The sequence below is a fragment of the Clytia hemisphaerica genome, unplaced genomic scaffold, assembly GCF_902728285.1.
Source record: "Clytia hemisphaerica strain Z4C2 unplaced genomic scaffold, Clytia hemisphaerica genome assembly, whole genome shotgun sequence".
NCBI classification, from domain to species: domain Eukaryota; kingdom Metazoa; phylum Cnidaria; class Hydrozoa; order Leptothecata; family Clytiidae; genus Clytia; species Clytia hemisphaerica.
Window position 1 is genome coordinate 1,199,084 of NW_027103247.1, and position 17,217 is coordinate 1,216,300.

The following is a 17,217-nucleotide window of genomic DNA, read 5'->3' on the forward strand; positions in this document are numbered from 1 at the left end:
ATTTCAAAGTAGTCTCTCTAAGGGTGGGAAAAATCACGATTTTTAGAAAAAAAATTGATTTTGAGAGAAAAAATCACTAAAAAGTCTCACTAAGGGTAGGAAATTTTTGAAAATCAGAGAAAATTTTTCGAAAAAGTCTCTCTAAGGGTCACTTTTTCACTAAAATTTGGTCTCTCTAAGGGTCGGTTTTCGGAGGTCCTGTCCGCACATACCCCTCATTCACCAACCCTCTATTTTGAGAAATTAGCTAATCGCCGCCAGAATTTTGAATAAAACATGAGGAACAGAGTTGACGAAATTAATTTAAAATTAATTTAAAATTGTAAGGGTCCGATTTTAGAAGCCAAATTTTGGGCCGAGCGTATGGTAGTTTTTAGATCGAGTGCCCCCCCCCCCAGGGAGCCAACTTTGTTTATGGGGTTTTTTTCAAATGGCTGTTTCTTGGACTTTACTATTAGAAATTTTGTCTTTTGGCGCATATCTCATATATCTCTTGAAGGGTTGGGTGGTTGCGCCAATCAAGATTCTGGACTCTTTTCAAAAGATTTGTATAGCAGCCATCAAGGCTCTTCAGCATGGTTTTTGTCATGGTCCAAGTCTCCGAGCCATATAGAAGAATGGGCTCGACAAGACTTCTAAAAGTTTGAAGTTTAAGAGCGTTAGACAAATTAGAGTGCCATATCTTGTTTAACTTATTACAAGCTTTCCAAGCTAGACCTTTCCTAATTTTAAAATCGTTTTCAGAGCTGTTAATACAGAAGCAGCCAACGAACCCATTTCCCCGAAATATCTGTTTCCCTTTTCCAGGAGAGAGCTTCTTTTGAAAAATGGGGAAACAGATCCGATTTTCTAGGAGAGACCTTTTCCTTAAAACTATCTGTTTGCCCGCTCCAGCTGATGACGTCATCAGAGAGAAACAGATCAATATTTCTAGGAGATGAAATAATAAATTGGGAAACAGATATCTGTTTCCAAAAAAGATGATATTGCATTGGAAACAGATTGAACTTTATGGGGGAAACAGATATCAATAACAAAAAGAAAGGGAAACAGATGAAAATTTCCAGGAGAGGGGAACAGATATCCTATTTGGGAAAACAGATCAAAATTTTAATTCTGAAAATTGTGGAAACAGATCAAATTCTCTAGGAAAGATACTTTCAGATTAAAAATTTAGGTTTTGCGGAGAAACAGATCTTCATTTCTAGGAATAAGATTTTTCGAGGGGTAAATCACTTCGAAAAAAGCGTACGAAATGATTTTTGATTTTTGATTTTTTTGTGATTTTTTGATTTTTTCTGTGATTTTTTTATTTTTTTGTGATTTTTTTGTGATTTTTTGATTTTTTTGTGATTTTTTTGTGATTTTTTGATTTCTTTTTGATTTTTTGATTTTTTTCTGTGATTTTTTTGTGATTTCTTTATTTTTTTGTTATTTTTTTGTGATTTTTTGATTTTTTTGTGATTTTTTTGTGATTTGATTTTTTGTGATTGTTTTTTTTGTGATTTTTGATTTGTTTTGTGATTTTTTTGTTTTTGTGCTTTTTTTGCTTTTTTTGTGATTTTTTTGATTTTTTTGATTTTTTGTGCTTTTTTTTGTTATTTTTTTGATTTTTTTGTGATTTTTTGATTTTTTTGTGTTTTTTTGCTTTTTTTGATTTTTTTCTGTGATTTTTTGTGATTTCTTTTGATTTTTTGATTTTTTTCTGTGATTTTTTGATTTTTGTGATTTTTTTTTGTGATTTTTTGATTTTTCTGTGATTTTTTTGTGATTTTTTGATTTTTCTGTGATTTTTTTGTGATTTTTTGATTTTTTTGTGAATTTTTTGTGATTTTTGATTTTTTTTGTGATTTTTTTGTGATTTTTCTAAGAAGTGTACGAGATTTTTTCGAGTAATTTACCCCTCGAGATTTTTGAAATATTCGGCCAACAGAACAAATTTTCCAGGAAGGCTATGTCTGAGAAACAGATATTTAAAAAAAGGTCCTCGTTGGATGCTTTCGTTAATATGAGAGCCAAGATATTTAAAATCCTTCACAAGTTTGATATTGACACCATTCTTGGAAGTTAAAGGGAGAACAATCCCAGAGGAGCTGATAAATTCAGTTTTTCCAGCATTGCAATAAAGACCGACTTGACTGGCCGAAGTTTCAAGTGAGTGAGGAAGACTTTCAAGATTTTGAATACTCTCAGAAACTAAGGCAAGATCGTCAGCAAAGTCAAGATCGGTCAGAAAAAGGCCGCGGTTACGCTTGCGCAGGGGAACTTTAATTTTGATTCCCTTGTCATTAGATAAGTCAACAGAAATTCTTAAAACATAATCTAAAACAATGATAAAAAGAAAGGGAGCTAAGGTGTCACCTTGTAGAACTCCAGCATAATGTTAAAGCGAACTTGAAGAAATCGGATTTTCCGAATACTTCCATATCATAGGTTACGTCATGCATTAGTTTAAAAAATGAGAATTCATCATAAAAGTTGAGTTACCACGGTGATGTATAAATTATTAAGAGTTTGAAATATTATCCTTGATTATTCTAGAATGAATTATTAGTGAGAAAGATCTCAACGTAGAGTGTCTTTTCAGCTTTTTTTATAAGAAAGAGTTGGATAAGCTTTTATAATTGCTTATTCGAGAATGATATATACTATTTATTTTCAAAAAGTATCACTCTAATTTCCCAATAACACCTAAAGCGACAAATGTTTCTTTAGCATCTATCTGACGTTCACATCAAAACGTCCAAATAACGTTAGGCGAATGTTGAAACAACGGTTTATGCTAAATGTTTAAAGATTTTTACTGATATAAAGTATTTAATCTTATAAGAATATTCTTTTGAAAAAAATCTTACACCATGACGAGAAAACGCAAGAACAGTGGGGAAGAAATCAACATTCTCGGAAAGCTGAATTGAAAATTTTTGAAAGTAAAGGGAAATATATTAGTGAGTAAAGAGAAAGTTTGAATCAGCTGTTTTTCTTCGTATATATTATTTTGCCTTTCATCCTCTCATAGGGACTTTTTAGAGGGAATTTTCATATGTAAAAAGATTTTAGATTTCTGGAAATTTCAAAGAAAAGTCTGCTAGCAGTTAGTTGGGAAAAAAGATTCTTCTTTTTGTATTAGGTATTTCATAGTCGTTCAGAAGTTCATTTTCTTCATTTTCTTAACTAGCAGTAAACAGATACGAAAGGATTTGAGTAAAGAGAAACTTGGCAAAAGTTTTTAGCGATTACTAGGTAATGTGTAACAGAGCTCGGTATCAAGAAGTGAATTTTAAGTAGCGAGTACGTACCTCACCATTAACTGGGATTTTTCATTCCGTTAATTGCGTAGAAAAAACCGGGGTGACGTCTAGTATAAGCTGAAATTTAAGGAGTAAATGCTCAAGAAGAAATAATGAAAGAAAAATAAAAGTATTTTTAAGAAATTCAGTCTAAAACTGAAAAAAAAAGACAAAAAAGATTCAGAAAGCAACCAGTGTTTTTTAGCTAGCACAGACTCAGAGGAAGTGGGGAGACTGGGGAGACTCCACTTTTGAGCAAATGAGACTTTTATCTCGAATTCCTAGCAAATTTTATCTTATTTTGAGCCCCCAGCCTCCCCACTTTAATGGTTGTTCAGTCAGGTCTACATTTCTTTGGAAATGTGGAAATAAAAAGAGAATCTATAGATTTTGGTATTGCGGAAATCGACCCTTTTTACTTTGGGATTTCGGAAAACTTACAAAACCGTTCAAAAGTAGATGTCAAAGTTTTATTATTATAAAATCATGTGACAATCATATTGAATTACAATACTCTTAACTTTACTGTTTTTATAATTGTTTTTTTTTTCAGAGCAGGATATTGGTTTAGATAGATGATATGTGAAGGCTAGTGCGTCATGTAACGCTGAATGATATGCTTTGAATGACAAAATATATCAAATTAATGAGTCTTGTGATTAAGGTATGTTGGTCGCATACACGCTTTTTTTTTATAAGAATACACTTTATAAGAATGTCCATGATGAAAATGGCCAAAAAATAAGAATATCCTAAGAATATCACCATCATGGAATTTTGCTATTCAAGCAAAGAATGTCATTTTTAGAGCATTCTAAATTATAAATTGCCAATTACCCCCAAAGTAATAAGAATGCTGTAAGAATATTTTAGGATGATTTTCCCAAAAAAGTTAAGAATATCCATGATGAAATGGATTTACACCATTCTTATAAAAAAAAAAGCGTGTAATAGGCTTTCAGAAAATAGGAAGTTTAAAAGAGAGGGGATAGATCAAAACATCTTTGAGACGAAATACTAGCAGTTAATAATTTAGAGCATATTTTGATAGTTTCTTGCTCACCGCGCCGAAGGAAAGGTAAAAAGTAAGTTTCCATGTTCTTTAGAGTAAAGAGTGTCGATAGTGAAACCATCTGGCAATATGAGCTACAGGGGGTCTTATTTCCATCCAGGGTTTGTTATCTACAATTAGGGATATAAAATAAACTTTCACTTTTCTTTAAAATTCTAGAATAGATATAAAGAAAATATGGGTTGCAATTTGAAGGTTGCTGCAATTGTGGTTGCAACATTGACCATTACATTCTCCAGTTTGACTCTGGTCAAATTGTCTTGTTCAGCTTTTAACCAATACAAGGAAAAGCAACAGATTGATAATGGTGGTGTGCCGGCACCACGTCATGAACCTTTGGCACTCGAGACAACAACTGCTGTACCGCCTAAGACACCGGAAAAGGCTTCTGCCTCCAGACGGTATAAGGAAGTTGTTGAGAAATGGAGCAACAGATCAACAACGTATGTTGAACGTGTAGTCGGGATCCTTGTCACCATCATGTCAATTGTGACGTCATTCATGGTCTTCAATGCTGTCTCCGATGACTATGATTACAATGCTCGTAAACGTCATATGATCCTTCCTTTCGTTGTCTTCCACTCGCTCATCAATTTCTTCCACGCCGTTGCAATCCTCTATATCGCAATCACATACCGCGAGTACATGGACGTCCTCCTAGTCCCAGTCCTCATTTACATTGCAATGGTCTTTGTGACCGTTATTGGGATCTCCTTTGTAGGTGCATACCATAAAGCACTTGCGAGAATGGCAAAATCTGCTGGATTTGGATATGCTCAGATGGAAGATATCCAGAAGGAACCGATTGATGAAGAAAAGAAGCCATTGGCTTAAACGATAAGCAATGCAGCAGTTAAAAAACCTTATTGGTGAAGGATTCATTTACTATTCATTTACTATTCATGACTTAATGTTTTCTACGGAAAGACCCCGGTTTTTGCCAGTAGTGGCAAATTTTATACAACTTTTGTTTAGTTTAAATTTGCCACTACTGGCTAAAGCTGGGGTATTTCCGTAAAAAACATTACGTCGTGAATATCATGAATAGAACCATGTGTGAAATGTATTCAAAAGTCGTTGAGATGTAATGTAAAAATAGAAAGGATTTTTATGGAGAATTTAAGTTCATGTAAATTCCATTAAGCGGGTTATGGGAACAACTTTATTTTGGTGCATTTATGGTCATCTTGTATGTGTTAGTTTTTAATAAGCTTCATTTTAATCTCATTGTAGACTTGAAATTTATGTTGTAAATGTTTTAACACTTTTAGTCTTTTAGTCTAGCAAAAATCATAATTTTTATGAAGTTCATAACTTTCTTCAGAACTTTTTTCAGAACTTCAGAAATTCTGTCGATTTCTACTTTTTGTGGAAAATATCAGCTTCAACATTCAAAGGCTCAAACCTTTGCCCATTGATAATTGATAATAATGGTGTCATGATAAGTATTTTACAATTTTAAACTCTTAGAATAATCTTAAAAGCACATTTAAAAATGAAAATCAGCACTTCTTTGTTTGTGATTAAAATCTATAAAGTAAATTTTGTGTTATAAAAAAAATCTCAAAATGTCAAAAATATTCGTTGATATTCATACATTTGGTCCCCCTTGTATCTTTTAAGATTTTTTTGAAATAAACGGTAGAGTCTTTAAAATTCAACAACACCTTTTATCACTATGCGAGATTTTGATAAGCACTTATACCTCGATCGAGATAACCGAGAATTGCAAAAACAAAATTATTTTTCATTAAAAATGAGATCGTAAACTTGTCTAGGTATTAGCTTATTCAAAATATTCTTTTCTCGGCCCATTTTAAAGGGCTTAAATATTTTTGTTTTTAAATAAGAGTGATATCGTTTGCTTAATCAATTTTAATTCACAAGCTTTTTCACATCTGATTGACACAGATGTGGAGCAAGATTTATCAGAACAAGGAAAAGAAAAACAATTTTTGCTTATATTAGCATAATATAACAATAGGAAGATATACTGTCCTGATATGAAATTTGTGTCTGATATGAAACGTGAACACTTATGTAAAAATAAAACCCGCTGCTACTGTCAATAAACGTTGATTACATATATTCAATACAACAAGACTTAGACAGGGCTTTGGTTGATTGGAAAGCAGAAAGAGAGACGTGTACCTCCAAGTGAGAGCCTCGAAGCAAGGTACATGAATATGCCAAAAGCCCAACTAGTATTTGATTTTCATCAACAGGTATACCGCTGTCTAATTAACCCGGTACCCAGCAGGCACACAACGTTGTTTCAACGTTTATCTGACGTTCACAACGTCCATATAACGTTATATTAACGTTTAAACAACGTTGTGTGCCAGCTGGGTACCGGGCTAATTAGACAGCGGTATACCTGTTGATGGTGAGAACTAATTGATTGGGTCGTAACATATAACACCCCTTTCTGAAAGACCCAGTAGGATTTTTTCATCCAGTGGGGGATAAAAATAACGGACTGAAACTCGATGGGGATAATTGATATTCCTATATTTCTTATGGCCGGGGATTTAAATTATTTTGTTTTCAAGTCAGAAAATTCAGTGAGAATTGGAAAATAGCATAGTATTTTACAGTGAGGACTGGTGTATTTTATTATTTTCAGTGGGGATAAAAATTGGAGGATAATTTTCCACCGGGGACAATATTTTGGCCGATATTTTTTTCAGTATGAAGGCTTTCCAGTGGGTCTGTGCGCTTTAAGTGAATGGTTATTTTGGATTTAAGTGAGAAGTTAAGTAGAGAAAGTTACAGTTATTTAACCTAAAATTCAACTCGCTTTCCCATTATGTATAATAGCAGGTTAGCGTAATAGTTTTTTCTCATTTGGATGGTTTCTGGACGGTTTTTCAAACAGGTGGTCTGCAGTACTGAACCGTACAAGTTAAAAAAAAAGAACCAACTAGCCATGATTACGTTGTAGGTATGATTATTTTCTTTCAATCGTTTTTAATAGGCAAGAAGGCAATTTTTTACAAATAATTAGTGAATTTAACATTCGAAATATAATCATCTGCAGCATACCACGGATCACCAGTAAAAACTTGAACATTATAAAATTGTTGAGCTTATTGTTTATTGACTACAGAATGTACTTCCAATCCATCGATTAAGATAAAGTATCTCTAATCTTTACCTAATTTTGATTAGCGGACCATGACAATGCAGTTGACATTGTTGTTCACATGGTAACATATAAACACAATTGTCTGTAATTTTTCGATTTCCTAGGTTGGAAATTCAATATTTTTGGGTTGGAAATTTTGGTTTAATAATTGAAGGTTGGAAATTTGAGCGATTACCTTAAGCTAATTTGGAAAAACATAAATTACCCATAGGTTTTGTAGAATAAACCAATGCCCTTGAAAAATCAAGTGAAAAAAAACCAATGTAGAAATGACAATTTTCCAAGGCTGGTTGGAAAACATGACTTTTTTGGTGGGAAATTTTTATTTTCCAAACAGTTTGGGAATTGAAAAAAAGGTCAAAAATCGATGTGAAAATACACATTTTTGTAAATTTGATACCTCGGGTTGAAAAACAAGACCTTTTGGGTTGGAAATTTGTGTTTCTCCAAACAGTTTGGAAAACGTTAAAAATCCATGTGGAAAGTACACTTTTGTGAAATTGAAACTCTTTCGATTGGAAAACTAGACTTTTTGGGTTGGAAATTTGTGTTTCTCAAAACAGTTTGGAAAACGTTAAAAATCCATGTGGAAATTACACTTTTGTGAAATTGAAACTCTTTCGATTGGAAGACTAGACTTTTTGGGTTGGAAATTTGTGTTTCTCCAAATAGTTTGGAAAACGTTAAAAATCCATGTGGAAATTACATTTTTGTACCATTTTCTGCACATATCCTTTGAGAAAACCACAAGAGATTTTTCGCGCAGAACTGTTTTGATGTATAGCTAACCTAGATATTAGGCTATAATGTGAGCAGTGGAATTCATGGTTCTGGTGATTCTGCTGGTGATTCTGCTGATGGATTTGATGGCTCTGGTGATTCGGCTGATGGATTTGATGGTTCTGGTGATTCTGCTGGTGGAGTTGATGGTTCTGATGAAGCATCTTTGACTCAGAATCTTCAAACTGGTGGTTTTTGCCCTTTTTCTCATCGGAATTTCTAAGACAAACTGCCATAACTTGTGATACATATATTTAGAAACATTTTCCTCAAAATTTCAATACATTAGACTCTCGTTAATTCAAATCCTCAAAGGGGGGAAATTTTGATCGAGTTACAGAGAGTTCAAGCGATAGAAAATCACAATAATTCGAATTTTGAAGTTTTTTGACATGAATTATCGAATTAGACAAAAATTATCATTTTTACAGATATTTTAACTCGGAAGTATGTACACTTGAGTTAAAGTATTCTACTTTCCAGGAAATGTTTTTGGGGTCATTCATAACAAAATGAGAAAAATAGTGTAGTAGTTTGTCCATAAGTAAATTTCCACATTTCCTTTCACATAACTCTTTGAAAATTCTTTGCATCTTTGGATTCAAAATTTGTGATTGTTAACCTATAATAGCTTCAAAAATGCCTGACAGTCCACAGAAAATCGAATTAGGAAAAGAAGATTGCTGAAAAGACGAAAAAAATTGTTCGAATTATAGAAAGTTTTGAATAACAGAGGTTTGAATTATAGAAATTTCACCAGCCGATTTACCAGAACTTTCAAATCCACCAGCAGAATCACCAGAACCATCAAATCACTAAGTAGATTCATCAGAACCATCAACTCCACCAGAAGATTCACCAAAACCATCAAATCCACCAGCAGATTCACCAGAACCATCAACTCCGGCAGCATATTCACCAGAGCCATCAACTCCAAAAGCAGATTCACCAGAACCATCAACTCCACTAGCAGAACCACCATATCCATCAACTCCATCAGCAGATTCACCAGAACCATCAACTCCACCAGCAGATTCATCAAAACCATCTATTCCACCAGCAGATTCATCAGAACCATCAACTCCACAAGCAGATTCAAAAGAACCATCACCTTCACTAGCAGAATCACCAGAACCATCAACTCCACCAGCAAGTTCACCAAAACCACCAAATCCACCAGTATATCCACCAGAACCATCAACTCCACCAGTACATTTACCAAAACCTATAATTTCCCAATGATTTTTTTCTGGGGTCACATCTTGGGGTAAGTGGGTCACATCTTAGGGCAGCTTTTTGGGGTCACATCTTGGAGCAAGTTGGGTCACATCTTGGGGCAGGGGTCACATCTTGGGCTGTACACCGTCCTATACCTAAGGATTGTCAATTTTTACACACCCCTACAGTAGAATCGAACGTAGAATTTTGCCAAGTTTTGCAATCTGCAGGTATTCTTCGTTTCTTCTGGCTACATTGAATTTATGAGTGATGAGGGATGTGTTAGTACACATATGTAAGTTAACATGAGATCAGATCGTGATTCTGCCCACCACGCTGAAACTCTAAAGAGGTGGGTGAAAACAAAACAATCTGACGAATATGCTATCTCAAAATCGTAAGGGCTACGCTCGTTTAAAAGAACTGGGAATGACAACAAATTTGCGTGATTGTGTTTATGAAATGGGGCTACGTATCAAGAAAATTTGTTTTTTGACTTCCCGGCGCATAACAAGATTCTTGTTGTAGAATGTTGTAGAAGGGCCTTCAGAGGTTTACCGTGCCCGTAAGAAGATTATGACCAGCTGTTATCAGGTTATTGAAGCAAATTCAAAAAAAAAAAAACAGTTTGCAAGAATTCAAATACACGAGAAGACTTTCTCATTACAAAATTATGCAAATCTTTTTACAAATAGAATTTCTTTGACTAAAATGAGTCGATAATATTACTTTCCACTTTTCTCCTGTCCTAGATTATTGATCAGAAAATATTAATGAGTACATATTAATCACATTAGTTCATTCCTCGATCGTTTTTTGCTTTTGATATTTCAACCTTTAACACATTTTCGAAAAATAATATTGCAACTTTGAAATGTGAGAAGAACTTTTGATTTTTCGGATAATTCTTATCATACTGGTAACATTTTATAAGAACATCCAAAATTTTGGAGCCTTCAGATGTTCCTAACTGTTAAGCCTAAAAATGTTCTTAAAGTGTTCTTATTTCACCATATTGCGAGAGTTTTAGTGCAATCTCCTAAGCGAAATTAGCCTTAAAATATTATTAATTTTAATTTGCACTCATCACTGGGTGAAAAGCGAGATTTCCAGTACATTGGAAATACCAAAAAAGAGCAAAAAATGTCTGAAAACTCCACATTTTTGGGATTTTTGGAGGTACGGAAATGTCAAATTTTCCAAATTTGGAAACGCCACTACGCCACTATTCGCTAAATTCCCAGACTTTTAAATTTCATATTTACAGAAATTTTTATTAGTAAAATCAAAAGTTACTGCGCATGACTTGGGTAAAAGGTTGACATTGACACTATAGGCTACTTTTTTCTCGTTTGTTGAAAAATTATCATTCCAAGCAACGCTTACTCTGAGTATCAGAGGCCGAGTTTAAGAAAGTATCAACCTCTGACAACCAATAATAGAAATTTTATCACGCATGTATCAACCTAATCCAAGATCTTGGATTGACGTCATGGTTACTTTTCTCTACGTTGATTGCGTGCTGAATAGAATCTCGATTTGCTGTCACAGGTCGATATATGATTTTGGCCTGTGCTTTTCACGGTAAGCAACGCTTGATTTCGTTAACGTCAGCAAGGGTGTTGCTAGAGACTTTCCTATGGTCAACTCAAGGTCACTAAAATGAAATAACTTTGAAAGTTGGACAATTCTGGAAATATAACAGTCTGTAGCAGAATTAAGAATATGACAGAGCTGTTTTCAACATTATTTCCAATATTCTTCCCGTATCATGGATGTAAAATCCCCATTTTTGTATTCTCCAACGTTTTCTATTTCTTTAACCGGGGGATATCTTCGTCTAGTTTAGCTGCTATTGCACGAAATTTTCCTTGAACCTTGCCGGGTTCTTGTCTAGGTATTTACACAGTGTTTATTGAAGCCTTCATTGAAGCCTTTCCAGCCTTTTGTTGAAGAACTACAAAATTTGTTTCTTATTTTATTTTTACAAATAATTACTGAATTCAACGTTCGAAATATAATCATCTGCAGCATACCACGGATCACCAGTAAAAACTTGAACATTATAAAATTGTTTCGCTTGTTTATTGATTACAGAATATACCTCCACTCCATCCAATATGATAAAATATCTGTAATCTCCATTTGAGATATATCTCTGATGAACTGTCACGTGATGTTTTTGCCCAATTTTGATTGGTGGATTGTGACAATGATTTACAAAACCGTTGATGTCATAGCAAATGTGTAAAGTGTCAGTATGTTGGGAAAGAAAAATTGCTGGCAACCGACTATAATTTTCACCAGTTGAGAAATGAATAATATTTTTCCAATATCCTAATCGAGCGTTTTCGATTCGTATCGTTAGCGATAACGACCATTCGGTTGAGATTCGAGGAATCACATGGATCAACTTGTTTTTTGTCACTTTCGTTTCTAAGGATATAATTTAATATTGATATGTTAAGGCCGCTACCCACTTAGCATTTTATGGTTGGCGAACAAGGCGCACGGCTCAGGCACTTTGGTCACTGAACGCCTTTTCCATTCCCCTGATCCAAAATAAAGGGAAGATATGCTGCATATTTTTTCTTTTTTCTATTGTTGATATTTTTTGCACACGGTACAAGAGTGTTAAATGTCTCTTCTGATTGGCTAATTCAAAAAGAACAATTGGGAAGGTGCACAGCTCAGCAAAAAGGTTGAAAAGTTTCAACTTTTGTTGCGCTCAAAGCGACAGCCTTTGAAGGTTTAATTTATGAAATTCATGCAATAATTAGCGGCTTTAAGAGTTGGGCTCAGAAATTGTTTTTTAATAATGTTGAATGATGCTGAATTTTTCTACCGAGATGCAGAATTTCTGATATTTGAGTGGTTTAATTAGCAATTTAAGCTATTTTTTACCACAAAATATTTACCTGAGTCGACTAACATGCTCGGGTGAACGCCATGAATGTTAGGTGGTATGTTTGATTCACATCTTAGCGAAACACAACATTTCCAGTGGTACTGAAAATAAGTAGAACAAAGCCAATCAAACAAGGGAGTTTCAAGTATTTTTAAGTGAAAAAATCCTGCAACAAGTCTGTCAAAAGAACAGCAAAAACAAACCTTGATGTTTGACGAAGAAAAATTGGCCCCCCTATGTTAGATACAAATTAGTTGAAAATGGACCCTGAAAATTTAGACCATTGCAAATGAAATTTGAAATACGCTGAGCTTATTGTTTATTGACTACAGAATGTACTTCCAATCCATCGATTAAGATAAAGTATCTCTAATCTTTACCTAATTTTGATTAGCGGACCATGACAATGCAGTTGACATTGTTGTTCACATGGTAACATATAAACACAATTGTCTGTAATTTTTCGATTTCCTAGGTTGGAAATTCAGAGCCATCAACTCCAAAAGCAGATTCACCAGAACCATCAACTCCACTAGCAGAACCACCATATCCATCAACTCCATCAGCAGATTCACCAGAACCATCAACTCCACCAGCAGATTCATCAAAACCATCTATTCCACCAGCAGATTCATCAGAACCATCAACTCCACAAGCAGATTCAAAAGAACCATCACCTTCACTAGCAGAATCACCAGAACCATCAACTCCACCAGCAAGTTCACCAAAACCACCAAATCCACCAGTATATCCACCAGAACCATCAACTCCACCAGTACATTTACCAAAACCTATAATTTCCCAATGATTTTTTTCTGGGGTCACATCTTGGGGTAAGTGGGTCACATCTTAGGGCAGCTTTTTGGGGTCACATCTTGGAGCAAGTTGGGTCACATCTTGGGGCAGGGGTCACATCTTGGGCTGTACACCGTCCTATACCTAAGGATTGTCAATTTTTACACACCCCTACAGTAGAATCGAACGTAGAATTTTGCCAAGTTTTGCAATCTGCAGGTATTCTTCGTTTCTTCTGGCTACATTGAATTTATGAGTGATGAGGGATGTGTTAGTACACATATGTAAGTTAACATGAGATCAGATCGTGATTCTGCCCACCACGCTGAAACTCTAAAGAGGTGGGTGAAAACAAAACAATCTGACGAATATGCTATCTCAAAATCGTAAGGGCTACGCTCGTTTAAAAGAACTGGGAATGACAACAAATTTGCGTGATTGTGTTTATGAAATGGGGCTACGTATCAAGAAAATTTGTTTTTTGACTTCCCGGCGCATAACAAGATTCTTGTTGTAGAATGTTGTAGAAGGGCCTTCAGAGGTTTACCGTGCCCGTAAGAAGATTATGACCAGCTGTTATCAGGTTATTGAAGCAAATTCAAAAAAAAAAAAACAGTTTGCAAGAATTCAAATACACGAGAAGACTTTCTCATTACAAAATTATGCAAATCTTTTTACAAATAGAATTTCTTTGACTAAAATGAGTCGATAATATTACTTTCCACTTTTCTCCTGTCCTAGATTATTGATCAGAAAATATTAATGAGTACATATTAATCACATTAGTTCATTCCTCGATCGTTTTTTGCTTTTGATATTTCAACCTTTAACACATTTTCGAAAAATAATATTGCAACTTTGAAATGTGAGAAAACTTTTGATTTTTCGGATAATTCTTATCATACTGGGAACATTTTATAAGAACATCCAAAAATTTTGGAGCCTTCAGATGTTCCTAACTGTTAAGCCTAAAAATGTTCTTAAAGTGTTCTTATTTCACCATATTGCGAGAGTTTTAGTGCAATCTCCTAAGCGAAATTAGCCTTAAAATATTATTAATTTTAATTTGCACTCATCACTGGGTGAAAAGCGAGATTTCCAGTACATTGGAAATACCAAAAAAGAGCAAAAAATGTCTGAAAACTCCACATTTTTGGGATTTTTGGAGGTACGGAAATGTCAAATTTTCCAAATTTGGAAACGCCACTACGCCACTATTCGCTAAATTCCCAGACTTTTAAATTTCATATTTACAGAAATTTTTATTAGTAAAATCAAAAGTTACTGCGCATGACTTGGGTAAAAGGTTGACATTGACACTATAGGCTACTTTTTTCTCGTTTGTTGAAAAATTATCATTCCAAGCAACGCTTACTCTGAGTATCAGAGGCCGAGTTTAAGAAAGTATCAACCTCTGACAACCAATAATAGAAATTTTATCACGCATGTATCAACCTAATCCAAGATCTTGGATTGACGTCATGGTTACTTTTCTCTACGTTGATTGCGTGCTGAATAGAATCTCGATTTGCTGTCACAGGTCGATATATGATTTTGGCCTGTGCTTTTCACGGTAAGCAACGCTTGATTTCGTTAACGTCAGCAAGGGTGTTGCTAGAGACTTTCCTATGGTCAACTCAAGGTCACTAAAATGAAATAACTTTGAAAGTTGGACAATTCTGGAAATATAACAGTCTGTAGCAGAATTAAGAATATGACAGAGCTGTTTTCAACATTATTTCCAATATTCTTCCCGTATCATGGATGTAAAATCCCCATTTTTGTATTCTCCAACGTTTTCTATTTCTTTAACCGGGGGATATCTTCGTCTAGTTTAGCTGCTATTGCACGAAATTTTCCTTGAACCTTGCCGGGTTCTTGTCTAGGTATTTACACAGTGTTTTATTGAAGCCTTCATTGAAGCCTTTCCAGCCTTTTGTTGAAGAACTACAAAATTTGTTTCTTATTTTATTTTTACAAATAATTACTGAATTCAACGTTCGAAATATAATCATCTGCAGCATACCACGGATCACCAGTAAAAACTTGAACATTATAAAATTGTTTCGCTTGTTTATTGATTACAGAATATACCTCCACTCCATCCAATATGATAAAATATCTGTAATCTCCATTTGAGATATATCTCTGATGAACTGTCACGTGATGTTTTTGCCCAATTTTGATTGGTGGATTGTGACAATGATTTACAAAACCGTTGATGTCATAGCAATGTGTAAGTGTTCAGTATGTTGGGAAGGAAAAATTGCTGGCAACCGACTATAATTTTCACCAGTTGAGAAATGAATAATATTTTTCCAATATCCTAATCGAGCGTTTTCGATTCGTATCGTTAGCGATAACGACCATTCGGTTGAGATTCGAGGAATCACATGGATCAACTTGTTTTTTTGTCACTTTCGTTTCTAAGGATATAATTTAATATTGATATGTTAAGGCCGCTACCCACTTAGCATTTTATGGTTGGCGAACAAGGCGCACGGCTCAGGCACTTTGGTCACTGAACGCCTTTTCCATTCCCCTGATCCAAAATAAAGGGAAGATATGCTGCATATTTTTTCTTTTTTCTATTGTTGATATTTTTTGCACACGGTACAAGAGTGTTAAATGTCTCTTCTGATTGGCTAATTCAAAAAGAACAATTGGGAAGGTGCACAGCTCAGCAAAAAGGTTGAAAAGTTTCAACTTTTGTTGCGCTCAAAGCGACAGCCTTTGAAGGTTTAATTTATGAAATTCATGCAATAATTAGCGGCTTTAAGAGTTGGGCTCAGAAATTGTTTTTTAATAATGTTGAATGATGCTGAATTTTTCTACCGAGATGCAGAATTTCTGATATTTGAGTGGTTTAATTAGCAATTTAAGCTATTTTTTACCACAAAATATTTACCTGAGTCGACTAACATGCTCGGGTGAACGCCATGAATGTTAGGTGGTATGTTTGATTCACATCTTAGCGAAACACAACATTTCCAGTGGTACTGAAAATAAGTAGAACAAAGCCAATCAAACAAGGGAGTTTCAAGTATTTTTAAGTGAAAAAATCCTGCAACAAGTCTGTCAAAAGAACAGCAAAAACAAACCTTGATGTTTGACGAAGAAAAATTGGCCCCCCTATGTTAGATACAAATTAGTTGAAAATGGACCCTGAAAATTTAGACCATTGCAAATGAAATTTGAAATACGCTGCACAGTAACCCAGCTGGCACACAACGTTGTTTCAACGTATATTTAACGTTCGTAACATTCATATAACGTTAGATGAACGTTGAAACAACGTTGTGTCCAGCAAGAATACTTGAGTAATTCACTAATGATTCTAGCAGAAATGTAAAATATATTTCAGACAAAATTTCTTTCTCTCTTCAAGACTATTTTAGTTTGTCAAAAGAAAATACATACCATTAGAATGATAAAATACAATATTGTACTATTCTTCCAATCCTTTTCCATCTGCAACCTCGGATATCTACATTTGAGTTTTTATAGTTTGGACTGTGGATGAGAAAAAGTTTAGAATCAAGATAAAACTTCGATCATTCAGTGTAGGTGATTATATAAGAGAAATTTCCAGGCCTTGAAAACAAAAATTGTGCTGTTTATTGAAAGAACCTTCCTATAAGTATGACTCATCAATATCCAAAAAACAAAATGGGGCACGCATATGGCCCCGTGCTGTTTTTTCTGGATTCTTCTTCCTTTTCATTCTAATTCTGAAACTTCCTACTATAATGTATCCATGCGCAATTAATGTTTAAACAGATACACTCTTTTTCTTTATAAAGAACAATTTTATAAGAACAACGAGACCCAAAAAAATGTATATTTAGGTATTTAAGCATAAAAATAATAATTCAGGTTCCTTTACACTTTTGACAAAGAATTGCCTTTACAAATTGCTTTTTTATCAAATCCCATAAAAGTAATTAAGAATTTAATTACAAAGCTGACGTCATGAACTTTAAAAAGACGTTAATAATATGTTACA

At 34.3% G+C, this 17,217-nt stretch overlaps 3 protein-coding genes and 1 long non-coding RNA gene across 4 annotated transcripts; 1 reads left to right on the forward strand and 3 right to left on the reverse strand.

Moving 5' to 3' along the window:
- The first annotated feature begins 4,273 nt into the window (after nt 1-4,273).
- LOC136820101 (uncharacterized) lies at nt 4,274-5,940 on the forward strand. Its single transcript, XM_067076375.1, has 2 exons — nt 4,274-4,375; nt 4,522-5,940. The coding sequence occupies exon 2, from the start codon at nt 4,540-4,542 to the stop codon at nt 5,194-5,196; it is 657 nt and encodes a 218-aa protein (XP_066932476.1). The 5' UTR covers nt 4,274-4,375; nt 4,522-4,539; the 3' UTR covers nt 5,197-5,940.
- A 3,165-nt stretch (nt 5,941-9,105) lies between these two features.
- Nucleotides 9,106-11,002, reverse strand: LOC136813143 (uncharacterized). The gene is made up of 2 exons (XM_067069709.1): nt 10,975-11,002; nt 9,106-9,515 (listed from the first exon to the last, which is right to left on the reverse strand). Exons 1-2 carry the CDS (start codon nt 11,000-11,002, stop codon nt 9,106-9,108), a joined length of 438 nt encoding a protein of 145 aa, XP_066925810.1.
- Nucleotides 11,003-12,887: 1,885 nt separating this feature from the next.
- On the reverse strand, nt 12,888-13,493 carry LOC136813254 (ctenidin-1-like). Its single transcript, XM_067069802.1, has 2 exons — nt 13,400-13,493; nt 12,888-13,207 (listed from the first exon to the last, which is right to left on the reverse strand). Exons 1-2 carry the CDS (start codon nt 13,491-13,493, stop codon nt 12,888-12,890), a joined length of 414 nt encoding a protein of 137 aa, XP_066925903.1.
- A 2,130-nt stretch (nt 13,494-15,623) lies between these two features.
- On the reverse strand, nt 15,624-16,720 carry LOC136811297 (uncharacterized). The gene is made up of 3 exons (XR_010847226.1): nt 16,632-16,720; nt 16,120-16,210; nt 15,624-15,637 (listed from the first exon to the last, which is right to left on the reverse strand). It is a non-coding gene; the product is annotated as an uncharacterized lncRNA (long non-coding RNA).
- Between the last annotated feature and the right edge of the window lie 497 nt (nt 16,721-17,217).